Source organism: Centroberyx gerrardi, chromosome 17 (genome assembly GCF_048128805.1).
Source record: "Centroberyx gerrardi isolate f3 chromosome 17, fCenGer3.hap1.cur.20231027, whole genome shotgun sequence".
In the NCBI taxonomy this organism is placed as follows: domain Eukaryota; kingdom Metazoa; phylum Chordata; class Actinopteri; order Beryciformes; family Berycidae; genus Centroberyx; species Centroberyx gerrardi.
Genome location: NC_136013.1, coordinates 3,727,341 through 3,753,879, shown reverse-complemented (window position 1 = coordinate 3,753,879; position 26,539 = coordinate 3,727,341). Strand labels below are relative to the sequence as shown.

Here is a 26,539-nt window from a genome sequence, read left to right as displayed (position 1 = left end):
TATCTGCAGATTTTGTGAATGCTCTTTTCTTCCAAATTGAATTCCACCCTATTTAGTTGTTCTTACAAATAAATGTGAAAGATCAATCACATCTTCTCTGATGCAGGCTATTTAATTTATATTTCTGATTGTCTTGTGGAAATAATTAATTTATTAGGATGAAAAGCTCAATTTGAACAGGATATTCACATTTATTATCAATAGCCATTAATTCAAGCATGGGGGCCTTTATTTTGAAGTACTAGAGCAAACTTTTACCGGAAGTGCGTTATATTACTTTAGCAAATGTCACGCCACTTGGCTTCCTATGCTGGTAGTGCAAGCTTCTGCTTTACTGTATGATAAGGGACCTGTACTTCTCACAACCAGGCTGTGCTGAGAGACATCTAGCATCTAGCTTTTGGTTTCAAATTCAATTAAGTTTCATTCTGATCATCTGATCTTTACTTTCACAAAAACATAGTTTACAAAGCTGCTTATAAAAGTACAGCAAATGACTGAGATAACAAAGCAATATAAATAGGAATAAGAGAACAAAAGGAAAGGAGAATAAAAACAAGCAGGAGGAGATAAAACAATTTGGAGCATCAATAAATGAATGATTAAAACCTTAATATAAATAAAACATTAGAAAAAAAAAAGTTTTAAGAAGTGATCTAAAAGAGGCTACCTGTGTTTTGAGAGTGCCTCCCTGTGAGAGATCAGAGGAACTGATAATCAAATTCAAATGACAAGGGAACAATATTTCCTGTATGCTTTGGATTTAATCTATGAATGAAGGCTTGATGTAAAATTAGATTGAAAATTAACAGTAATAGCCGTGCCTAACTACCACTAGGCCTCTGGTGGTTTCGGGCAGTGGGTCCGGGCCCGGGGCCAGCAGGGGTCCTACAGCAAAACACGGAGTAGTTTAAAGTCACTTTTATTTCCCCCAGGTAGCACAATGAGAGAATGCACAACGATGACTACTTTGCTAACCTTTGCACAGGTCTGCGGTTTAGACAGTTGTGTAATTCTGTATGGTATATCTAACAACAAAGTAGTCTGATGTGGATCTATTGTATTTGTGACATGTAAAGTTTGCTAACTCTTATCATATGTGTACAGGAACACAGTAGCCATTCAAAGGCATAGTTTAGGTGAAGACAGACAAGTTAATATCCATTCACCTTACTGTTGGAAGAAACAAACAAACATGATTGTTAGCTAAATCTATAAAAAGGGCAACTTTATGAACTAATGTCAAAACAAACGGGAGGCACCGGGGTCTTCTACTTCCTACGGTTGGTTTTTTGAAAGGACCGGTTGGATCTTCTCTCGGCTCCCGACCAATCGGAAGTGAGTATTTTTCGCGCTGGTAGGGAGGAGAGTTTGAGTTTCCCGCAAGCTTTGATTCGACTTGAATGAAATTCTTCGCTTTACAGGATGAATACGGGCATTTTTTCCATTTAATCGCTGAGAGGAAATTCAACAGGTAGGCTAATTGAAAGAAACGGTCATTAGCGTATTGTCAAGTCATTGAAAACGCTCCGTGATGACTTTTTGCAAATACACTTGTTCGGCCCGACCAACCATTTTATCAAGTGAAAAGCTAGCGAGCTACTAGCCTGCTAGCTAACTGGTGCTAACATTAGATGTGTAAATCGACTGGTCTCAATGGTGCAGATGCTAGCTTTGGCTAGCGCAGTTAGCTAGCTACGATTAGCATTTTTGAATGAGCTGTCATGGCGCCTGCAATTTAGGTATATTGGTGAAATAATAGCGGAACAAGCTAAACAAAATACCGCAACCAGTCAGCTACCTACCAAAGCATTTATTGGAGTATTTAGCTGGAACCAGCGTAGGGTAGCTAGTCAGTTCACTGCATTTAGCTTTTAGGTGGTGGCTTAGGCTATTTGCTGGAATGCGGCGTAATGGCTGACTCAATGACAGGGACAGTGTGACTACGGTGTAGGGAATTGGTTGGCCGCTTGTGTCTATGACCGGTATCCATGAAATTTATCCATCGTGGCTTCCGTTCCAGAGTATAGTCAGAGCCCGTTTCGTGCATGACATAGTGTGGCAACCTCTGGCTAATATGGCTAGCTGCCAAGTAAGACACTGTAGAGGACGGAGCGGTTTTTAAATGTTAGTCGAGTTCATGGGCCGTCATATAGCAGTTGAGCTAACTACCTTGTAACGGCCATCACAATACGATAACAGTTTAACCTTTAATTGGATGAGAGCCCTTGATTTCATTCCAGCAACTATCCAAACCCCATCAGCACTGCACCGACTTGTCAGCTGCTTACATTTCCGCGGCTTTTCTAGCCAGTGATGCTGTGGTTACGCGGCACAGCTAGCCACCCACTCATTGGGCATTCGCTGCATGCGGTGGAGCCTGCTGCCTGCCTGCCTCCCTGCTTCTCCATACCGCCTTGCCATAGATTGCAGCTAGTAGATAGCTAGTTCTTCGCTAGGAGAAAGAGCCAACTTGGAAATCGTCGTGGTAAGAGGTTTTCCACCCGCCCAATGTTTTTTGTTAGCATGCACGAATGTAATCGAGAATGGGTTCGGCTTGACCTCGTTTTAAATGAGTTGTGATCAACCTATAGATCTAGTTTCTCAGTGGCTCGATTTCATTGAGGCATTGATTTGAATTGTTTTACTGTACAAATGTATTGTTGCTTCAGACTTGTAGTCAATCGACTTTAATGGTAAAAGCATCTAAACTACGCGGCTAGAACATTCCATGACAGGTGCACTTTTGTCTGTTGCCTCCAGCTTTGTGTTCATGCTCCGTTGGAGCAAGTGAGTGCCATTTTGGAAAAGCTGTAACGTTATGCACATTGAATTCATATCCCAGAATGCCATTTTACAGATTACTTGAGTGCAGAACAACAACCATTGAATTAATGATATCCATAGTGTTAGTTGGTGTCAGTTATTAGAACTAACCTGTGGAATGAGAAGCTGATCTGTGTTTCCTGTCCTGTAGCTCAGTGAGCCTGGGGGTTTTGATGGGATGGACAGCAAAGGTAGTTCCCTGCCTTCGATGCCCGAACCAGCCAACCCGATCAGCATGAAGCAGCCGCCAGAGTCCCTCGGTGGACGGAAAGGCCGGGGGGACATGAGCGGTGACCATGCCCTGCTAATGGACAAAGCTGCTGCCCAGCTAGCCGCCACACTACAAGACGGCGTCCTGCAGAAGATGGCTGGCCACGGTCATAACAACCACAGCCACGAGAGGCTCAAAGACCTCACCTCCCGCGTGCTGAACGGAGACCAAGACAAGCTGCCCAAGCTTTGTGCCCCGGAGCCGCCCATTCTGAAGGGTGCTGAAGCCCCCGCCACCAACGGCACCCACCAGCACAAGTGTTCCCCGCATTCTGACCCAGAACTGAAGGTGAAGATACCCCAGGGGGTCCAGCAGCCGCCGTTTGAGCCATGCTGCGCCAACGGAACCAGTTTGGCCACCGCCTCTGAAGGTATCATGTCTGGAACCGAGAAGAGGCAGGAAGTAAAGAAAAGGAAGGGGAGACCTCACAAACCAAAACCTCAACCAAACCTCAGTTCCTCTGTAGTCCTTGTGGTGCCACATGTCCCCACACAGGCTGAGGACGGCGCTGGAGCAGCAGATAAGGTTTGGCTTTTGTTCATATTTTCAAGAACAGAGGAGAGATACGTTTTCTCAACCAGGATCACCAAGTGCCATAAATATACTGCCATCTGTCTTGGTGATATTGGTGCAAAGACAAACATAACACAAAACAGGAATACAGTACATGCTGACACATAGTACAAGGACAAAATGACTGTACTTACAGTGTGACCAGACAGTGCCAACCTGACTATGGACAGTAGAGTACAGATATTACTCCAAGTATCTTTGAGTGTATTATTTTTTGCTGGTTTGAGCAGCTGAAAATACAATTTTATCTCAAGTAACAAACTTGCGTAAATTAAGGCTGAATATCATAAAATAAACAAGGTTCCTACACAGGTTTGGAAAGTATGGAAGAGTATAGAAAATATTCAGATCCTTGAGTATGGGGAAAATTCTGAAAATTACACTTGCAGAGAGAAGATTCACCACTAAATATTTAAAATAATAGTAGTCAAAGGTGTAACTGAGTGATAAATGTGACGTCTATAAACTGAAGTGTGGATAAGTATTAGATTTTAGATCGGAAAAGGTGGATGATCCCTGATTGAAGTTATATATATTTTTCCCCCTCTGGTCCAGCAGCCCAGTCCTGTCCCAGAAGTGAAGGAGGCTAAAGAAGAGTCTCCACTGCCGATCCGTTTCTCAGTTGGGGATGTGGTCTGGACCAAGGTGTCAGGATACCCCTGGTGGCCTTGCATGGTGACCACAGACCCTGAACTGAACGAGCACATCAAACCGAAACAGAAAGGTGAACTAAACTCACCTCCTGCATCATTTTGACTGAGTTTTAGGTGATAGAATGTAAACGTTGAGTTGGAGAGGAGATGAAATACAGTATGGTCTCTGAAATACTTGGAGGGTTAGACCAATATGTTTGACGATATATCGGGCCAACATTGGGCTTTTATCAACTATTTGATATTGATTAGTCATGCCGTCCACCAAAGACATTATGGAAGTTCCTCCCTGACCACAGCTACATAAAACAGTCTGTTAAACCTGCAATGAAATTTACTTTTCTTTATTTCATTGTGTATTTTGGTGTATTTTGTGAATCAGTGGGTCTCCCTGCCTTGAAAATCTGCAAACCCTAAAAAAATTTCATTAGTCTGTGTTTCAGTGGAGAGTTTTGGTGTCCCATGATGGTCTAAATGCTGTTTCAGAGGCTTTTCCACCCTGACAAGAATACTATTTGTGGGGAAACGCTGAATACTTGTAATTTTGGGGGCATCAAAATGGTCAAATTTAAATATTGAATAATGGCACACAACATTGGCTATTGGCAGCTTCAGTGCAATAACATCAATATCAGCTCTTAAAAACCCATATAGGTCGAACCTCAGTGTTACCTGTGTAACTTTATGAAGCAGTGGTGTTTGGGGTGTCATTTTAGTTCAGTTTCCACATTAGTCTCTGTGTTTTCAGTTATAGCAGGACTACATTATTTGTGTTTTTAGAAGGATTTTCATCTTAATTTATACCATTGTTTCTATTTCACTCTGCTGTAGTGTTCTGTGGAATGATCACTGCAGTAGTTACGCTCTTGATTTGTGCCTTGATTTTTATTTATTTCTCTTATTTGTCCCAGCAGCTAACAGCAGGTCGGGTCTCCTTTACCATGTGCAGTATTTCGGCGACGCCCCTGAGAGAGGCTACATCTTCGAGAAGAGCATAGTGTCCTTCAGCGGGGAGGATCAATACCAGGAGCTTTGCCAGGGCAACAAGCAGCCAGCCTCCCGCGTCGTCCATAAAAAGGTAATTTGTTTTCCTGTGGGCTGCCCCTGCGTTTTGGCCTATTGAGGATGTGGTGTCCTGTTGTTTAGAAAGACCTTGGCTCAAAAAGGTTGTAAAATTAAAATGTTTTATACAGGCTTCATGGAATTTCTGGAATATCGTGGAATTTTGAGAAGTGTATTCCAAACAGAGAAAGTCAATTATTTTACAGAAATATACCAGAATGTGTTTTACATCTTCTTTCTTATTTATTATATTGGGTTATTTTTCAGCTGTTTGTCTCCACAAGACCAGCTGCAATGGAAACCAGTCCGTTCACCCCTTCCATTCACTTTTCTGAGCTGAAAAACAACATTAACATACCAGGAATGAATCATATTTTTAGGGTATGGAAAAGTCTTGGAATTTTACACGTGGGTCACGGTGGGAACCCTGTTTATGGCATGTAAAAGAACGTGTGTAGGCAGCTCTTGCCATGTTTGTAGGCTACCAAATCCTCTACTCACCTGTCACTGGCATTCACCGGGTGTGCAAATTCGGTCACAATGTAAAAAATGTATGTGTTTGTTAATATGTGGTACCATGATGGCATCTGCTGTTCTCTGGGTCAACAAACTGATTGGCCGTCACTGCTGCGTTGCCTCTGTTGTAACTCGTACTGTAAACTTGCTGCGTTCTCCTTCCTGTGTCCTCCAGACGGCTCCCTCTGTGCCCCGTAAGCTCCAGGCTCAGTGGAACATGGGCATCATTCAGGCCAAGGAGGCCGTCAACATGCCGTTGGACGAGCGCATGGCCAAGTTCACCTTCCTGTACGACGACGACGGGCCGCATTTGAATCCCCACGTCCTGGAGAAGCTGAGGCCGGAGCAGAGCAACGAGAAGGACCACGAAACGGAGTCCCGGCTCTGCCCGGCGCTCCCGACCCTGCTGGCCAGTCCTGCAGGCGAGCCCACCGCCAACCCCCAGTCCCAAGACAGCACTTCAACAGGGAAAAAGACACGAGCACCCAGAACAAAAAACAAAACGGGGGAATGGCGAAAAAGGGGCAAAGGCCAGATAATTGGTTCACCGTCGAAAAAGAAATCAAATGGCCCAAGTTCTTCCAAAGAGATGCTTCAGCCACAGCCAGCCTCACAGGTTTGGAAAACACACACTAAATTGTTTTATCCAGGCCTGATACTTACGTTTTTAGTTCTGTTCATATTGACTTTGCAAGGGAGAACATAGCGGGGCTCCAATGCATGTCTGGAACGCAGGCAAAAGTATGGACGATTCATTTAATAATTTCTAGGTCTTTCTAGGACTTTTTGAAATCAGGCAAAAACACTAGAACAGCATGGAAAAGACATTTTGTAGTGTTTTGTAGTAGTTGTGAAGAATAATCTTCAGCTATAGAGCGATACAACCTTGTTGACAGTAATGTTGATCAGCCGCTATCCACATACATTACATTCAACACCATCCAAAATGTTCACATTGTGTAAAGAAATCAATGTCTGGAAATACTGTAGAATTTTGGAATGGAAAATGTGTTGGAACCTGTATAAGTTTAGTCATGGTTGTTCTATGGAGGTCTAAGAAGGCTTTTGGCTTTGGATCAGTTAATGAAATGCTTGGGGGTTTGTTATTTGTATTTTTTTGTAGGATCCCACCACTTCTGCACCAGAGACACAAGCTGAATCAGTTGTACCTCAGAGGAAAAAGAGAAAGCCCAAACAGCCTCCCACCAAGACGGTGAAGAAAATAAAATCTGCTTCAGCAACGGGCAACACTTCAGAACCTGTGAAGAAAAGGAAATCAAAGATGGTTTCTTCGACAGGCGACGTTTCAGAACCAGGTTGGTAAATGAGCACTAGCCATCAGCCAGATGCTGGTTAATTTTTCTAGTTTTTCTACTCTACCAGCCACTTACAAGGCCTTATTCAAAATTCCATGTGTGGCTTGTGAAAAAGTGACGTGGGATATTTTGGAATCCAAAATTCGAAACACAATTCTGTTTTGATGATTGTGTAATGCTTTTTGATCAATTTCACCGCATAACCAAAGTAAGGATGCCATTTGCGGAGATTATCACTTACAAAGCCAAAGTGTTTTTTCACCATTTTGTAAAGCATAACCAAAATGTATAATGATAATTGATAAAAGTACTTGAACCGGTACTATGGAACAGCAAATACTCAAAATTAGGTACTCATATGAATGTGGTCAGCAAAAAAAGGTGTTGGTACATCTGTGGTTTTGTAAGTTAATTTGAAAAATGCTTTTTGTTGTAGTTGATAAAGTTAAGAAAGGGCGGAAGAAAAAGACGGATCTAGGTAACGAAGAACTGAGGACTTTAGTGTCATATCAAATTTCTTTAATGAGGGGAAATGGAGGCCACCTCAAAACCGTTTCTCCCAAACCAAAGTTTAGGAACCTGTCTTTCTTCCTTAAAGGTAGCATGCATGACATTTTAAATTAAAATTTTGGTCTGTGTGTTTTTCCTCAGCCTAGTCAGGTACTTGGCAGAAAGCTTCTGAATTAGTCCTTAAGCTACCCTAAAAACTGCCTTTCAGCATTGTTGGCATTTCCTATTCATTGGTGTTGCAAGCCACAGGCTATAGTGCTTGGTTTCAAAGAGCAATGTTAACATGACATTCTGCTGACTCAAATGCCAATTAAGAATCTTTTTTACCACAGTGTGACCAGGTACAAGGTAAAATTGAAGACCCAAAATTGTCCATGTCATACACAACAGTTGGCGACACATTCAGTAGTAGGGGATAACAGGAATAATGGATAGAAATTCAAAATGTCAACATATCCCTTGTAATGGGAGGTCCCTTTATTCCAGTGTTGGTATAAATCAAAGCCAGATCTAGAAGTGTTTAACCTTTTTAGCATTTCTTGTTTTTAGTGAAGAGGGAGCGGAAGAAGACTTCTAAAAGGCTGTTAACAGAAGCTGCGGCAGAGAAGGATCAGCAGCCTAAAAAGAGGCGTAGAATGGGCAAAGATGCTGAAAAACAAAAGGTGAGTTTTCTATCGGATATAATGTTGTGGTTTCCTCCAGTACATCTGAGCAGTTTCATTCCAAAATGAGATGTCTGCCAATAAAAACAACTGACAGCTGGTATTAAAGTATAAGTCAGTGTGGAGGACTTTAGTTATTAGCTAAAGACTAGACCTTACAAAGAAGTTATATTGTAATCAGATGTGTTTTTGAAATACTGAGCAGTGGACATCTGGTACATTTTTACCAAAAGCACATGGGAATGAAATCCTCATTTCCTTATTTGCTGTTCATGTCATCCATGTACTGAGTAAGATTTTGTCTTCCCAGGCCCTGGCATCAGAAGGCGCCACGGACAAAAAGCAGAGAATAAGGAAGAAAATTGACAAAGACGTTAAAGAAACAAAGAAGAGGCAGCTGAAAAAGTCAAAAGCTCCCCTCTCTGGTAAACCACATTATGACTTTACTTAATTTTTTGTTTATTTGTACAGTGATAAAATGGAGACGAAGTGGAACGGTGATGAAATAGAAAGATAAAACCACAGAAATGATAAAACACAAATCTGTGCAGATGAGATTTAAAAAGACCTTGTCTTAAAAATACAAGGGGCTTGTAAGAACAAACCCGTCTCAGGACGTTAAAGCAGTTTGTGCAAATCAGCTGGGTGTCAACTCTCTTATAACTGCCATCTTCAATATTAATAGAATATCACAAAAAAATAAGTTCACTTTTTGAAAGGACTTGAAAGCAATTTGAGAATAATTTAATGCCCTGCTGACTTGAACAAGCATCACTGGCGGGCTTCTCCTTTAGATTCAGACCTGACAGCATTACTATTCCCTGCATGGCCTTACTTTTAACCCCCGCTGAATCACAACTATTGTATCATGGCACTGTAGCAGTTTGGTAATTGTAGTCCAAATAACTTAGGATCCGCAGAGGACGAAGCTCCTGACAAGCCAAAGCGTAAGAGGAAGAGGAAACAGGACGAAGACAACCAGGCCACGCCCTCCAAGGCAAAGAAGAGGCGGTCCTCTCCCTGTCCTGAGCTTGAGGTAAGAGGAAACGCCTCAATTAAAGAGGCATACCACTGAATTACACTCCGGAAATATGTTAATGAATGCTAGATTAGATTCCTGCTCCTCCGGTTTCTATAGAGTTGCTGAAGTTGACAAATAGAAATAGCGCTGTATGCAGGACAGGACGGTGCTTTTCATGGGAGCTCTTGATTTAAGAATTCATATGTTTCTCACCGTCTTGACAACGGCATCATTATTGGTGTTCAACAACAACTTTATAGAAACTGGAGAGCTTAACCTGATAAAATGTAGTATAAAATTATTGTGGTGATGCCGCTGCTAATTTTCAACTTACCCTGTCTTGACATTGCAATTCCTCCGTGCATTGACCTACATACAACTATGTGCAAAATAAGCCTAACCTAAGAAAGATGTGAAATGAGTTACCATGCGTTCATATTGAGAAACCTGGTTAATATGTCGCTCTATTCTGACCAATTATGGATGGCTTGAGAGGCTCCGATTGCATCTATGTATTGATCTGCAGATACAACGTTTTGAACAGGTTGAATCATGTATTTTTTGCTGTTAGTTGTTTTAGCATTAATCGAAAATAAACAAAAAACTTGATCTCCAAGCATCGTTTTTGAGGCATTTGTCATTCAAATAAAAGTTGTAAAGAACTGGGAGCTTTGAATGGCTGTAACAGCTCAATGATTTTGTACTTGCCTGGCAGAACTGTTAATTAAATTAAATCACAGTAGTTTTGATTAGTTTCTGATGGCCGATGACTGTGAAAAGTTCAGCTTTCCTCTGCCGACAAGCTTGTTGAACGTCCACACATCAGCCGAGTTTCCCTCGTCACTCAGCTCTATAGGAAATGATTGGACTTCCGATGATTGTTAATCACGGTGTGAACGCACGGTTAAGGAAGTGTTATGGATTTGTCATTGTTTTATTTATTACAAGATTGAGACTCACCAATCACTCTTTCCTGCAGGGCTCTGGGAGCGAGGGACGTCCGGACTCCCCGAGTGACAGCTTGGACGGGACCAAGAAGGGCGAACGAAACGCTGCGAAGAAAGAGTTTGTTTGCCAGGTGAGTCGGCCTCTTCAGCATTTGACTTTTCGTTCACTTTATTTGGTTTGAAAACACAAATGACACTTGGGTTTTGTTTCCACTCTTGTCATTCCTTTGAATACAAATACAGTATGTACATGCATGTCTGTATTCATAGAGAGTGTATATATACATATGGCAATGTTGACATCTTAGGGCCCAACGGATATATCAGGTTGAAGAGTCTTGTATGAAAAACAAACACTCAGACAACAACAAATATTTTTTTCTTCCGTCCTGGTCTGGTTATCCTCTGAACGTAGTCCCAGTTCCTTCTTCTAGTTCCCCTGTTTTACACATCATTTCCTGCCTTTTTGCTGTCCTGGTCACGTACCATGAGGCGTGTGCATCTCCTCCTGTGGTTTGACCTCTGTGTGTGTGTGTGTGTGTGTGTGTGTTTTCCTACAGGTGTGTGAGCAGGCCGGTGAGGACCTGGTGCCCTGTGAAGGCCAGTGCTGTGGGATGTTCCACCTCCACTGCCTGGGTCTGTCGCTCAAGCCCGAGGACAAGCTGCTGTGTCAGGAGTGCAGCACAGGTGAGAAGTGGTTACTTTGGCACTGATGAGCGTCATCTTACTGCATTACTGCCATGGACTCCACAACATAGCATACGCCATATAGAGGAAGCTTTTAGCCAAAGTGCCTCACACTACCATGAGTGCATTCTTTGTATGCGTGGCCTCTGTGGGAATCCAACCCCTAACCATGGCAGTTTTAGTGGCATTCTCTATCCATTTAGCTATAAAACCACGTAACATACGGTGGATTCTTGAGTTCAAAGCACTTTACATTGCCATGAGTGCAGACATTTATAGCATGGGTGGCTCCAGTGGGACTCAAAAGGCAACTGTGTACAACAAAGTCAAACTTGCATGAAACACAGTTGAATGCGTTGCCATATACAAATTAGTGTATAGTCGCTGCAGCTTTGTATTGTTGGCTTATTTACACTCTACACTAGTGAGAACACAAGAAGATTAAAGAGGTAAACATAACCTTAAGGAAACTGGAAATGGCAGTGACAAAAACTCACAACAACGATGGCTGAACAAAGGTGGAATAGAGGGAATAGAGGATTTAGAAACCGTTTCATTGGTCAAAAAGCAAATATCCTCTAACAAGCTCAGCAATCCTCCAAACGATTCCTTTTCGAAAGATTTGACCACAAGATGTTAGAGCGTTGATGGAACTAAGGCGATGAACTGGAAAAGAAAATGGAGGCGCTTTTCTACAAGACGATATAATCAATCACATGATATTTTAGAGCAGTTGCAGTTGGTCATGCAGTAGGAGCTCGTGTGTGAAGAAACATGTAGCCTAACAAAAAAATAATATTGTAAAGTATTTATTATTTGGATAAAGATTAGGTAATTAGAAATATTGAAAGCCTCCTTAGCAAAGTTTGCAACTAAAGAAATAAAATGACAGTTGATGACAAAACTAATTTTAATGCTATTCAAGACCTTAGAGGATACTTTGTGAATATTTATGTGAACTGAAATCTAGCCACAAATAGGGATGGGAGGATATAAGATTTTATCTTTTATCGCGATAAAAACATTCAAGATAATTTTATCTTGGTGAATTTCCATTATTGGGATAATCGTGAATATCCTCACATGATTTTTTTTTTTTTTTTTTACTAAAACGGGTTCAAAGTGGTACAGTTTGACTCTATGCCACAATGCCAGTTGGACTTTATTTTATTTAAAGAACAGACTCACACAATGTTGCTATTTTTTATTTATTTATTTATCCTTTATTTATGCAGGGGGACCTTATAATTTATGATGACCTTATTTAAGATTGTTTGATTGGTTTTTTTTTTTGCATTCATTCTGCTGTCCTTGCTGTACCTCTGTCTGTGTGATCTGAAAACAAAACAAGTTATTCATTTACTGTGCATTTACAACACATAACTAATTGAACCATGTGAATGCTTGGATATCAGGTTGCTAGGTAGATTATTTTATTAATGGATTTTTTTCTCTCACTGTGATTACCTGCTGGGTGTTGGCGAGAGTCTGAATCTGTCCTTGTTTGTTTTTCACTAAAAAGGATGTTCACAAAAAAAAGATATGTGTCCTATGATGCAATAAAAATATTTTGTTTCTTAACAAAATGTAAGGTAAAGTGTTTTTAGTGCCATTTTAAGAGTTTTAAGCATATTTTGATGATTATCGGGATAATATCGTGAATCGCAATTATTTTGGCCAGGATAATCGTGACATGAAATTTTCATATCGTCCCATGCCTAGCCACAAACTACCTTTTTCTCTACAGACTCTCGCAGAAGATAACACCTTTTTTCTGGTGAACAGCCAAGCGGCTTGGTGTTCAGGCGCTTTGATTCTGTGTCTTTTCACCACCGTAACTGCCAGTGCGGAGCCTCGCTCGCGTGTGGAGTAGAAGAGTCTGAAAATAACTCTGCTTGTGTGATTTGACATTTCATGAAATTGTGAAATCCTACTGGAGCGGGTGCTAAAACTCTTGCAGTGAGCTGAGTGAATGTAGTGGAAACAGTAGTTGTAGTAGTACTAGGATGAGCGTTGGTGATAGTAGTAGAAGGAGGATTACTAGTAGTAGGAGAAGGAGGGTTGGTAGTAGTGAGAGTGGTGCTAGTGGCAAAAGTAGTAGTAGTATTACAAGGTCCCCACGGGTCCTTGAAATCCTTGAAAGTTTGTGAATTTGAGAAAAAAATCCTTGAAAGTTTTTGAAAATAGACATGGATCATTGAAAGTGCTTGAATTTATATTGTTTTGCTGTGCTGTGTTAGAGAAGGCAAGAGACCACATAGTCTGCCAAGTGTTCGCACATTCAAGCCTCTCGCTCTTTTTAATTGTCTGTGAGCTTCTGTAAAGCCTGCTAGTTCTCATTATAAAAATTCTCAGTGTTGTAACAGTAATTAACCTTGATCCGTGTCTCAAACTATGCCGTGTTGGGTCCTTGAATTTGAGGGAATTGGGCCTGGAAAGTCCTTGAATTTGATGTTTAAGAAGGTGTGGGAACCCTGATAGTACTAGGGAGAGTGTTGCTGATAGTAATAGAAGGAGGATTACTAGTAGTCATCGGAGGAGGAGGGTTGGAGAGAGTAACAGAGGTGCTAGTAGTAACAGTAGTGGTAGTAACAGTGGAATTATTAAAATGATTGGTCTTTTACATCTGACTGTTACCTTCCTCATTATTCCCTCCCTCTGTTTCTCCTCTCACAGGCGTTCACTCGTGTTTCTCCTGTAAGCAGTCGGAGGGCGAGGTGCGGCGCTGCCACGTCCAGCACTGCGGCAAGTTTTACCACGAGGCGTGCGTCCGCCTCAGCGCCCTCACCGTGTTCGACAACAAGGGCTTCCGCTGCCCGCTGCACACCTGCCTGAGCTGCCACTACAGCTGCCGCCCCAACCCCAAGTCCACCAAGGGTGAGGCCGCATCTCAAGAGTTTCCTGTAGAGTTTTTATAGATGTGGGCGTAGTTCTGGTTCTGAGACTCAGGTTCACTCCTGGGCTCGTCCCGGGGTCAGTTCCAGTAGGTGTTGTAGTTTAAGAATTAGTCTTATTTTGATATTTCTATCATGATATATCGGTAATTGTGCTTTACCTGCCTCTGTGACTTTTATTCTCTGGGAGGTGGGCTGAGCAATAAGGCCTGATGATGAATTTTTTGACCAGTGAGGGCAGATTGTCCAACTTAATGACTGTAAAGGAAATACTGCATCATCAGCTACAAATAGGGGGTTTGTCTTATTCCACTATCATGACAATTGCGGGTTGCAACACATGACTGGAAAGTCTGAAAAAGCATGAAAAATGAATTTGATAGATTCCAATGTCCTGAAAAGTTTGGGAATTGTTATAAGTGTATAATTGTTGTATGATATATATTTTTTTTACATGGAAAATGCATAGGAACCCTGCAATTACCAGCATGTCATGCAAAACAAATCAGTTGATATGGATTTATTTATAGAAATTGGTTTCTTGCACCTTCCAGGCTACAGCCGGACAAATATACACACATGCTAGGAAGACGGAGCCTTGAATCAATGAAGACAATGTTCTCAATTTGACTTGGTGTATTTAGGATGTAACTGACAGAGTGTGATTACAACATTTGAGGAAGTAACCATGAAAACAAGGCTTTGACGAAATGTGATGTTACCATATTTCCTCTAAACTAGAATTTGTGTGAATGGGCATCATTGATCCCCCTGGAGATAAATCCATCTTTTTGCTCGTCTCACTCCACAAGGAGGTCGGAGCACTTTGGGTCATGGTGGACTGAATCCAGCCCTTTTTGTTTTTTGACTGAGAGAAACCCAACTACTTGTTGTCTAATCTGGTGTCTCTCTGGCTCGGTGTTGCAGGTAGAATGATGCGTTGCCTGCGCTGCCCCGTAGCGTACCACGTCGGTGACACGTGCGTGGCTGCAGGCAGCGAGATGATCACCAACACCGCCATCGTCTGCACCAACCACTTCCACGCCAAGAAGGGCTACAGCCACCACAGCCACGTCAACGTCAGCTGGTGCTTCGTCTGCTCCAAAGGTACGCCGCCTCTCCTCAGATAGGGAAGTGGGAAGTTACCAGTAGCCACCAGCCAAGTACTGGTACATTTTGGTTGTAGTTTTTCTACTCTGCCTGCCACTTTGGCAAGTAACATCATCATTTGCGAGCCTGACCTCTTCCCTGTCTGACTTTGAAGGTACAATATACCAGTGTGAGCAAAATCAGATGTTTGTGCGTCCAGACCCGTCACATAATGTGTTCCAACAGTCCTAAAGTGGCGTAGTAATCCAGAGGTGTTTAGAATAGCCTTTTTTATCGTGATGAATCATCTTAAGGAAATTACTTATTATTGCTATTATTAGCATAGAAACCTGCACTACAACTTAAGCTGGGATGGGTTTGCAGTTCCAACCCCAAACAATATTTGAAGGCTAGTGTGTTATATCTAATGCGATGTGGGAGTTACACCCTGATCTTGTAAATTTGTGTGGGATTGCCTTATTGAAGCACATCTATTTAAAAAAATCTGGTATGTATCCACTCATTACATTCACCCACGCATTCACAGTCACCCATTGGCGTTGTATCACAGTGTCTTTAGCTAGTATTGGCTAGTTTTCAACAGCTTCTGTGGAGCAGGTTGGAACACATAAATGGGGATAGGTGTCCTTGCTCTGGGGCATTTCGGCAAAGTTTTCCATTGTTGGTACCAGCAATCCTGATTACCAACCTGCTGCTTCATTTTCAAACATTTATGTTCTACTTTATCTTGGTTTTTCCGCTTTTAGACAGGACGGCCCTGTAAATGAGAGCTCACGGGTCAGTTTAAATGGAACAATCTATTCTCCACCTGTCTAAAATGCTGCTCGGGTTGAAATGGCTGTCTGTTGTGTTGCAGGAGGCCGACTGCTGTGCTGCGAGTCTTGTCCGGCAGCCTTCCACCCCGACTGCCTGAACATCGCTATGCCTGATGGGAGCTGGTTCTGCAACGACTGCCGCGCCGGAAAGAAACCCAAATACAGAGACATCATCTGGGTCAAACTGGGAACCTACAGGTGAGATCATTGGATCACTTTTATGTTGTTTTTTTTTGTAAACGGATAACCTTTTAGTGCTAATGCAGATTTTGGTCTTCTTAATCTCACCCAGTATGTTTTTTTTTTGCCTTGTTATTCTGCTTATGACCTTTTTTGTTTTGTTTTGGGGGGTTTTTTATCCACCAGCCACAGGAGCTAGTAAATTCCAGTGTTCATCAACCACTTTCCTTACTTCACCAGCCAACAAGTTTTAAGAATAGAATACCAGGTTCGACAATAGCTGGTTAACTGCCAAAGTGTCTGGTAGATCAGACAAACTAACCACAGCTAAAGTCTGCCAACGTTTTTACTTTTTTCCATCTTCACTTTGGTCTTTTTTCACCAATTCATTTTGAAAGATGCAAACCATACATTTACCCAGTTAGTACATTTGGAGAGTTTTGTTCCAAAATGAGATCTACCATTTGAAAAAAGTGACACTATCATCATACATTAATTGCCAAAGTTTAAAAAAATGATGATACTTTTTAAAGGGAAGGTTCATTGATTTTATAAGCCTACTCTATTAATCACTAATCAAGCCCCCTCTTAGAGTGTGCCAAAAGTTACATTAGAGCTTGTGTTTCTGTGAAATATATTATTATCATTTGTTGGCAATGCTAGCACAAGTCAATATGGTATGAAACCAAACCTCTTAACATCACTTACAAGCCATTATACTTCCATAGCTGTAGTAATAGTAAGAATGCATAATAGAACTTGCTCAAAGCCTTGAATAGGATTTTGAAAGCAATGGCTTCATACCCTATTGACTTGCACTAGCATTGCTAACAAATGCTAACGGGAGGCTGGTGCTGATTTCTCAGTGACAAAAACTCTGATGTGAAAATGTCTTGAATGTTATAATAGTGGACATGGTTGGTGATAAATAGGATAGGCCTCTAAAACCACTGAACCTTCCCTTTAAAGGATACGAGTTAACTTAAGTTGATGGTTGACAGAATGGTAAAACTTGCTACCCCATATTTTAGAGATATTGAATGATGAACTTTAAGTAACTTATTGATTTTCATTTTTTCCAAAATGGATATATAGCATTTTGGAAATAAACTCTTTTCTTATGGTTCTCATAATTATTGACGTCTTGTGTGTTGATGTCTGATGTTTGTTTGTTTGTGGTTTTTCCCACCCAGTAATTTTTTTTACCTTATTCTGCTTACAACCTTTTTTGTTGTTGTTGTTTTTTTTGCCACAGAAGCTTCGACAGTAGCTGGTTAACTGCCAAAGCGTCTGGTAGATCAGACAAACTAACCACAGCTAAAGTCTGCCAACGTTTGTCTGGTGTTTCTGTTTCCTACCTTGATAACATTCTTCCTCCTCCTCCTCCTCCTCCTCTTCCTCAGATGGTGGCCGGCAGAGATCCAGCACCCGAGAAACATCCCCACCAACATCCAGCACCTTCGCCACGAGATCGGAGAGTTCCCCGTCTTCTTCTTCGGCTCCAAGGACTACTTCTGGACTCACCAGGGCCGAGTCTTCCCCTACATGGAGGGAGACCGGGGCAGCAAGCACCAGAGGACCGGGATCGGGAAAGTCTTTAAGAATGGTGAAGATCTAGAGCACATCCTTCAGTCCGTTCAGACCCTTATGTTTGTTGGTACAGCAGTAAGCTTCAGCAAGAAGAAGAATACTAGCACCACTGTGAGAGAAAATGGGAAAATAAGATGCCTTTAATTTAGCTGAATTCCCACCTAAAACATAAAGAAGTCTAGTCTTAATGTTTAATATTAGTGAGTGGGATTAACTTGGATTAAAACGAGGAACAACGCTTTCCTTGGACACTTACTGTACATTTGCAGTTTTCAGGGAAAGGGAATAGGGAAGTTGATCTAAAATCATTATAATTGTAGGCATTTTTAACTTACTTAGTGGTTTAACAAAATAATTCAACATGCAATAGTCAGTAAATGATAGGAGTCCCTGGAAAAGAGGAGTACCTACCGTATAGTATTACTAATGTATATAAACATGTATACCTACTTTTGAAACACCTGGTATTGTGATATTTGTCATTTAGAATAATGTTTAGCTGTATGTTAAGAAGAATATTCAGCTTTAGTAATATAGCCTAGTTTAAAGCCATATTACCTGTGCAATATCAGCGTATATAATATAAAATCTTGATCAGTCCAAAGTCTTCAAGTGCAGCAAACAACTTTAAAATCTGGAAAAAGTCTAAAAAACTGTAATGTAAAATGTGTGGGCATCCAGCGATTTTCTTTCATGTACCGAAGAAAAATGTACTGAGCCGTTGCAATCTTTGTTTCCACAGCTCTGCTGGAGGCTGAAGCTCGATTCAAGGAGATAAAAATGAAACGAGAAGCCAAGGAAGCGCAAGAAAACAACCGAAAGCCGCCCCCCTATAAATTTATCAAGGTCTGAAATCTCACCACATCCATCTTCACTTTGGTCTTTCTTCACCAATTCATTTTGAAAGATGCAAACCGTTCATTTTTACGCAATTAGTACATTTGGAGAGTTTTGTTCCAAAATGTGATGTACCATTTGAAAAAAGTGACACCATCATCATACGGTATTTGCTCAAAATTAAAATGATGGTACTTTCCTCTGTTGCATATCATTATATAATGAATATTTGGGTTTTTTGGCTGCTATTCAGACTAAGTAAGCAATTTTAAGATTTCTTTTCAAAATGGATATATATCATTTTAAAACTCTTCTCTTATGGCATTATTGACGTCTCGTGTTGATGTCTGATGTTTGTTTGTTTGTGTTTTTTCCCTCCAGGTGAACAAGCCGTGCGGTAAAGTTCAGGTTTACACGGCCGACATCTCCGAGATCCCCAAGTGTAACTGCAAGCCGACAGACGAGAGGCCGTGCGGCTTCGAGTCCGAGTGTCTGAACCGCATGCTGCTGTACGAGTGCCACCCTCAGGTGTGTCCCAGCGGGGAGCGCTGCTGCAACCAGGACTTCACCAAGCGCCTCTATCCAGAGACCAAGATCATCAAGACGGCCGGCAAGGGCTGGGGCCTGGTGTCGCTCCGGGACATCAAGAAGGTGAGGAGAGGAGCGGAGCGAGGGGGAGGGGGCTGTCCTGCTTTAAAACGGGTCTTTGGTGTTACAGTCAAGAGGGCCAGATGATGTCATATGCTGATTTGCATGTTAGCAGTATCAGCTGTACCGGTCTCAGGATGTCTGCAAGTTTCATCAAGGTTTGTTTTTCAGCATGTGTACTCCATAGAAGTCCAGTAGAAATCAACCTCTGACCTTTGCTGCCTTTGGGATCTGCTGTCACCACTGGCATTCAGGATTTTTTTTTTATGTTTTATATTTTTAACCATTTCTCCATTTTGGAAATTGAGAACAGGCAAAATTACTTCTTGACAATTTGGATTGAGGACATTTAATGAAAAAATGTTGTGAGTTGAAGACTTTACAAGAACGCACAATTCCCTTTTTAAATATCAAAGACTACTTCTGATCTGTGAAATCTTAATCAACAACTAGTTTCCATTGGTCTTAACTTTGTAGTATTTGCCGTAGTACTGAAGGGTAAAACTGTGGTGTTACGAAAACCCCAGTCTGTGGTCTGATGGAGCGGCGTTTCTCACGCAGGGCGAGTTTGTGAACGAGTACATCGGAGAGCTGATCGACGAGGAGGAGTGCAGAGCCAGGATCAAGTACGCCCAGGAAAACAACATCACCCACTTTTACATGCTCACCATCGACAAGGTTAGTGCCGACCGCGTGCTTTTAATCCAGTACTTACCAGTGGAGTGGCCACCAGTAGAAGACTGGTTGTATTGAGCGCCTTCTAGTTGTGAATATGTTTAACTGTAACAGGTGTTGTTGCTGGAAAAAGAGCAAATGTGCTCAGCAAAACCCCTTCCAGGGATAAAGGCTGTAAAATCTTAAAAACCCGCCCAGTGTGTTATCTTTTCTTGTGGCTGGTGAAAGGTTACTTTGCTCCACAGTGGGTCATGGTGCTGTTTTCTCAGCAGCGGTACCGTTCCCACTGGGAGCTACAGAAACTAACTGGTATTGCATTGGGAATGTCGCACTGCAGACAGCTGTGACGTTACAGTAGTCAATACCACAGATACAACTTCAGCTGCAGATCACAGCCTGCTGCACAACTGAGTCCGTGCAAATGGATTTGTTCTTAATGCTATAAATTTAGTCTATAAAATATGAAAATTATGACAAATAGCCATCACAAGTTAACAGAGCCCAAAGTGATTCTTAAAATTGCTGACTTAGTCTGACCAGCAGCCATTTTATAATGATATGAAACGGAGAAAAGCAGCAAATCTTAGCATTTGTGAAGCTGTAAACAGCAAATGTTTGGTATTTGTACTTTAAAAATGACTTGAGCGATTAATTATGTCAATCGATTAATCGACTGTCATACTTTCTGACCTAGAATAGTCATTGTTCTCAATTAAAGTATATGTAAATTATGATATTGTATGTATATAATACTGTGACTTAGAATACCTTGTGTTTACAAGTCTGGTTGAACTGAAACATTTTTGTTTTTTAGGATCGTATCATCGACGCCGGTCCGAAGGGAAACTACTCTCGCTTCATGAACCACAGCTGCCAGCCCAACTGTGAGACCCAGAAGTGGACGGTGAACGGAGACACTCGGGTCGGCCTGTTCGCCGTCTGCGACATCCCAGCAGGTGAGAGGAGCATGATGGGAAAACACTTGCGTTGTGAAAAACCAAATGAGGCTGAGAGGTTTTATTATCCAGGTCGGGTCTGGTAATCTGCCAGGGAGACGAGAATTTCACTTGTTTACAACTCAACATCAAGTGAAGAAAATTGAAAATCAAGTGCATCATTTCATCCCCGTTGGCAGATTTTTTCCACCTGGTTTTAGGAATAATTTAAGACAAAATACAAGAGGACAGGGACACTTTTGCAGTGTTGTTGGTTCAAGACATCTTTTAATGCGAGTCCCACCTGATGAATGCCTTTATGATTTTTCCTAAATATTTTTTGTGTGTTTTGCAGGGACGGAGCTCACCTTTAACTACAACCTGGACTGCCTCGGTAACGAGAAGACCGTCTGTCGCTGCGGCGCTCCCAACTGCAGCGGTTTTCTTGGTGATCGACCTAAAGTGAGCATCCTGAGCATTAAAAGTTTCAGAATCACTGTAATCACAAACATGCATTCAATCTACTGTAATTTTGTCTTGGTGACACCAGTGCCTATTATCAAGTGTCACAGTATATACTAGGGATGTGAATCTCTCACTCTTGGACCACTTTGCTCTAAATCTCTGAATAGTGGAACAGTAAATATAAAAATACAACACTTAAAGGAAATATCTTGCCTAAAACACTTAAACACAGCTATTAGTGATGTACCTTGAATTCCTTGGTCCATTTTGTGGTGTGTTTTTCTTATTCCTGGTGACATTTCCAGAGTTTGATAGTCAGAAAATGTTTCAGCTCTTGGGTTTTGACGTCTCATCCACAGAACTCAAACGGCCAAACCGCCGAGCCAAAAGGGAAGAAGCTGAAGAAGAAGTTGAAAAAGAAGCGGAGCGAGGGAAAGAAGAAGTCGGAGGACGAGTGTTTCCGCTGCGGGGACGGAGGGCAGCTGGTGCTCTGTGACAAGAAGACCTGCACCAAGGCTTACCACCTGTCCTGCCTGGACCTCACCAAGAGACCCTTCGGTGAGAGACACACGACGGCACGACGATAGTCCCGAAGCTTAGAAGCTGCTCAGTCTGAATATAATGAGCAACCAGGATGACAACAGCAGACTTGTAAAGTAGTGATAAATGCAAGATAGATATTCTACATGAACTGTTTCTGCATTTTAAAAAAAGAAGAGGGGGGGAAAAAAAGTATTCCCTGACTTTATTTGTAGGCGAGTGATTCTGCACAGCACCCAATACCTTGTTTAGGGGGTTTTCGTATCCATATGATTTCAAAAAGCTAATTTTATTTTATTCTTTTTATTTTGTGTGTGTATGGAGGGACCCTCTGCCCACCCAGTTAGTTGATGCCCCTCACAACCTCAGTCAAATTCATGCAACCTCATGCAAATTTTGTTTATATGACCATGTGTAATGCTTTTTCTTTTTAAGTTGTGTAAGGTGTAAAATACTTTTTATTTTTTTTTATTTTTTAGCTCCTTTGTTGTTTTATTTATTCATTTATTTCTCATTTATTTTATTTTTTATTTTATTTTTTTTTCCTCCACCCTTCCTTTGGGTGTGTCTCTGTCTCTGGGCGTTTTCGCGGCTTGTTTGTGACTTGGCTCTGCCGTCTTTAATCTCATGTCTCTCTTTTGTGTGTGTGTGTGTGTGTGTGTGTGGCAGGGCGTTGGGATTGCCCCTGGCACCACTGCGACGTCTGCGGGAAAAACTCGGAGGCGTTCTGCCAGCTCTGCCCCAACTCCTTCTGTAAGGCCCACCAGGAGGGGGCGCTGCGGCCCTGGCCCCCCACCGGACAGCTGTGCTGCCTGGAGCACGAGGAGCCGGAGGGAGCGGAGGAGGACCGGCCCGCCGCCGCCGCCGCCACCGCCGCCACCGCCGCCTCGGATACGACGACGACCGCCGCCGCTACCGCCGCCGCCGCCCGTCCCTCCAAAGGCTCCAGGAAGACGGAGGCAGCCGAGGCAAAAACCAAGGGCTCTAAGAGGAAAGCAGCCGAGGCCTAGAGCGACCTTTGACCCCTCAGAGGGCCTAGAGACCAAACTGAACTCCGACACCCGCTTTCCCCCCTCCCACTTAACGAACAAATATAAATCCCACAGAATTATGTCTTATCTCGCAAAAACCAAGGCACTGTATCTCTCTTCCTCATCAGGGAAAAGCCGCTGATCTCAAGTGCCAAGAGGCCCGGGGATCGGGTCCAGCACGCCGCTCAGACTTTTTGTTTGTTTTTGTTTTTTGTTGTTTTTTTTTCCTTTTTCATGTTTTTGTTTTGTATTCTTTCCTCTTCGGGTATTTCTGTTTACGTGTCTGCACTGAGACGAACCATCTGTGGTAAAGCACAACGCAGCAGAGCGAGCGCAGGTCAGGAAACATCGGCGAGTGGATTCCAAAATTCAGCAGCCACTTGGTTTTTTTTTTTTTTGGTTTCCCACCTGCCAAACTCCATTTTGTTTTGTTTTTTCTTCCCAGTATACAAAAAAACAGAGCTAAAACTGAGCAGTTTGGCCGGTGGCGGGTGTGAACTCACCTCTTCCTGACAGCAGCATTACTGTCTGCACACTTGAATCTCGGTTCACTCTCTCACACACACACACACACACACACACACACACACACACACTCTCTCACACACACACACACCCTCTCCCTCTCCCCCCACAACACGGATGATCTTGAACAGCAGAGTTTTAATAGCTATATCTATATATGTGTGTATATCAAAGACCAAAATTATGATTACTGGAATAGTGTAAAACTTCAAACAGGTTGCCAAATCCTTTTTTTTTTTGTTTTTTTATTTTTATATATATATATAAATATATATATATATATATATATATATATATATGTGAGAAGTAATAACGTTAAACATCAAGACACTATGGGTAGGCCTTGAATGACCTGTCTTTATTCCTTTTCGTAGCCATAGGTTACATTTAACTGTAGACAAGTACGTGTTTTACTATTTTACAACCAGTTTTTTGGCTTTGTTTTTTGTTTTTATCTCAGTTTTACTTTCTAGATTTGAATGATTCTTGTATCCGGACGCTGGATGATGGCGCCGCAAAAACCGTTAATCTACCTACCTGTCCAGAGGATGAGGGGATGAGGGAAAAGTATTCAAAAGTACGCCGCTGAAATCTTCCTCCCATCTCTAGAGAGGCGCTCTTGTTTTCTCTCCTGGCTCTTCAAAAAACCGCCGTCTGACGTTAAAAAAAAAAAAAAACACTACTGGGGCGTTTCGTGCGGGGGGCGGGCGGGCGGGGGGGGGTCAGAGGTCGCGCCGCCATCCGCTCGGCGCCAAACGAGAAGGTAAATGAAGGAATGATTCTCTTTAACTTTTTTTTTTTTTTTTTTTTGAGTCAAATCCTTAAGATGCTGTTTTCACTTTCCGCTGAAGCCGCCCTTTAGAATCTGAAATCAGTGGTTGGAAGATTTTTCTGCATCGGTTACGCATCATTTATCAGCGGTGAGACTGACCTGCTGGTTGTTTATGCGGCCTGGCTAGTTTTTTTTGTTATTAATGAATTCACTCCGGGCTTTGTTGACATCTCAGCTCAGTGAGTGAACGTCGCAGCGGCTGAGGTTTGACCTTTTGACCCCCGAACCAGACCAGAAGTACCACCACACCACAGAAAACATTTCAGATGCAGGTTTAACGGCACAAAGGCCGCCGGTCAGCTTTCCACTGTGGTCACGGGAAACATTTTGGGTGATTTTAGCTGTACTTGAAGGATTACATGATTCCTTTTTTATGGATTAAGTAAATTCTCCAACCTTTTTTGGGCTTGTGAAACCCTTTGGATGACCACCATGCTGACAAGTTCACAATTTGGAGATGCGTTTTCACTTCATTCTGCTAATAAAATTTGGCTTTTGAATGCATCCGTTTGCCTATTTGAATGCCGCCAATGCTCTTGTCTTGTATTTAAAACTCGGAGTCAAGAATCTGCTCCCGACACCAGCTGCTTCCCTGCATCAAACATAAACGATGATGCTTATATCTCCAGAAACCTTCTATCCTAAGGGTTCAGTGTGGTGATACTTGGGTAATATTGAAGTACAGTTCAGCTCTAATAAACCCAGCGGTCAGTAATGAGTTAAAAAGGTTTTCTTCCAGCAACATTGAGACAACAGACGCAACTTGTGGCTGTGCCTTTGTAGTTTTTTTTTTTTGTTTGTTTGTTTGAAATAATGATCAGTAAACTTACTTTTTCATGTTGGAATCTGAATCGGTCCAAACAGACGGCTTGTATCGTGTTTTGTCTTTATTGTTCTTGGGGTCTTTTATTATTTTATTTTTTTTAAACGTCTCATTGCCCGTTCAAGTTTAAAAATTTGTTTTTGAGCTGTACAGACCCAACAGGAGAACGTTTTTTTTTTTTTTTTTTTTTTTTTATAATTGCACCTTTTTTATTTTTTAGTATTTTAATTTCCCAAGGCATGAGTGGGACACGCGTCCGTTCCAGAGGTGCAGCGAGTCTCGTACAAGTATTTTCAACTTCGACTTCCTATATATCTTCATCCTAACCTTGATTGTGATGAGTGAATGTAGTCAAGCCAGTTATTTTTGTAAGCACTGTAATTCCCTGTAGAGCTGAAGTGTAATGTGTGCTTAGGGGTTTCATTCTGTAACTACTGTCATAGTAAACCAGAGACTAATATGTACATAATGTATAAGTGGTAATAGTGATGCATCTATTGTAAATATCATACAATTTTCTTGATTGTATGTTTTGTTTGTTTTTTTTCCCGATGCAGTGCTGATACACTTTTGTGCAGGATTTCACAATCTGTTGAATCGTGCAATAAAAAGTGTTCAAACATGCATCTCCTGCCTGCAGCCTGGTGGCTTTTTATTATTAGAATCAAAGATTAACTGTTTTATCACCAATGTCCTCTCCACGCTGTCTGCAGCTCCTGGAAAAGTCTCGTCTAAATATAAATGCAAAGTCTCAATAGTCCTTTGAGTATTGTTAAATTCGGTGTCGGAGGTCTCGAGAGGTTTCTTGATGCAAAATCAGCCCAGTCGCTCAAACCTTTATTAGAAATTAGCCGATTCTGACAGGACTACGCTTTCATTTTCATTCATTTCAGTGGTGAGATCAGACTATTTGATTCTAACTGGCATTAAAATGGTCTTAAAAAGTCTTAGGTTTGAGGTGATGAAATTTGACACTTTAGATTTTATTGAGGATACACTCAGGGCTTGAAACTGTTAATGGCACAGTGGCTGGTTCAGTCACTATTTTACCTCCCAAACATTTTTTTTTCCTCCAAATGATGGTTGGTTACTTGTCAAATTGTCTGATAGAAGAGAAATTCATCATCCTCGGCCAAAATGTACCATCTTTAGGCTGGTAGCTGGTGATGACGTCCCACTTATGATACATTCTTACTCTATTCCCTCTATTTACACATGATAGAAATATAAAACATCCTACCAAAATGGGTTTGATCAATGTTAGTTTTTGAAGGCTGATGCCAACATTTTTAGGAATTAACAGAATATTGATTTAACCTTTCTTTAGCTGGGGAAAGTCGACTGAACATAGAGGCTCTTTTTCAGGAGCACCCTGCTTCACATTCACGCTGGGAGATGCTCAGTGGAACCACGGCCCTCTGCTGTCGGTCACTGGGACAGCTGGGTGCTAATGCTGCGTTCAAGACCACTGGGAACTTGGGAACTTACTAGCTCAGAACAGGAAAAATCAATTTGAACAGCCCGTCCAACTCCTAATTTCTAGCGGGGAAAGTTGGGACACTAGTTCTGTGGTGTTGCGTTAATTTAAAGCAACA

The 26,539-nt window shown here is 41.8% G+C and overlaps 1 protein-coding gene across 1 annotated transcript; it reads left to right on the top strand.

Annotated features, from left to right (window-relative positions):
- Positions 1-1,364: 1,364 nt before the first annotated feature.
- On the top strand, positions 1,365-22,743 carry nsd2 (nuclear receptor binding SET domain protein 2). The gene is made up of 22 exons (XM_078289506.1): positions 1,365-1,474; positions 2,978-3,622; positions 4,226-4,394; positions 5,238-5,401; positions 6,077-6,517; positions 7,025-7,217; positions 8,277-8,389; positions 8,700-8,814; positions 9,301-9,425; positions 10,390-10,488; positions 10,918-11,044; positions 13,721-13,921; positions 14,866-15,045; positions 15,905-16,061; positions 17,447-17,649; positions 18,376-18,479; positions 18,852-19,121; positions 19,680-19,796; positions 20,608-20,749; positions 21,084-21,190; positions 21,553-21,751; positions 22,403-22,743. Exons 2-22 carry the CDS (start codon positions 3,005-3,007, stop codon positions 22,741-22,743), a joined length of 4,185 nt encoding a protein of 1,394 aa, XP_078145632.1. The 5' UTR covers positions 1,365-1,474; positions 2,978-3,004.
- Positions 22,744-26,539: the final 3,796 nt, after the last annotated feature.

Bases quoted from the DNA above. Each gene is read 5' to 3' on its own strand.
- nsd2 (XM_078289506.1), top strand. From the start codon at position 3,005: ATGGACAGCAAAGGTAGTTCCCTGCCTTCGATGCCCGAACCAGCCAAC. The intron at 9,426-10,389 runs GTAAGAGGAAAC...TCTTTCCTGCAG, and splicing joins CTCCCTGTCCTGAGCTTGAG to GGCTCTGGGAGCGAGGGACG. The intron at 19,122-19,679 runs GTGAGGAGAGGA...TTTCTCACGCAG, and splicing joins CGCTCCGGGACATCAAGAAG to GGCGAGTTTGTGAACGAGTA.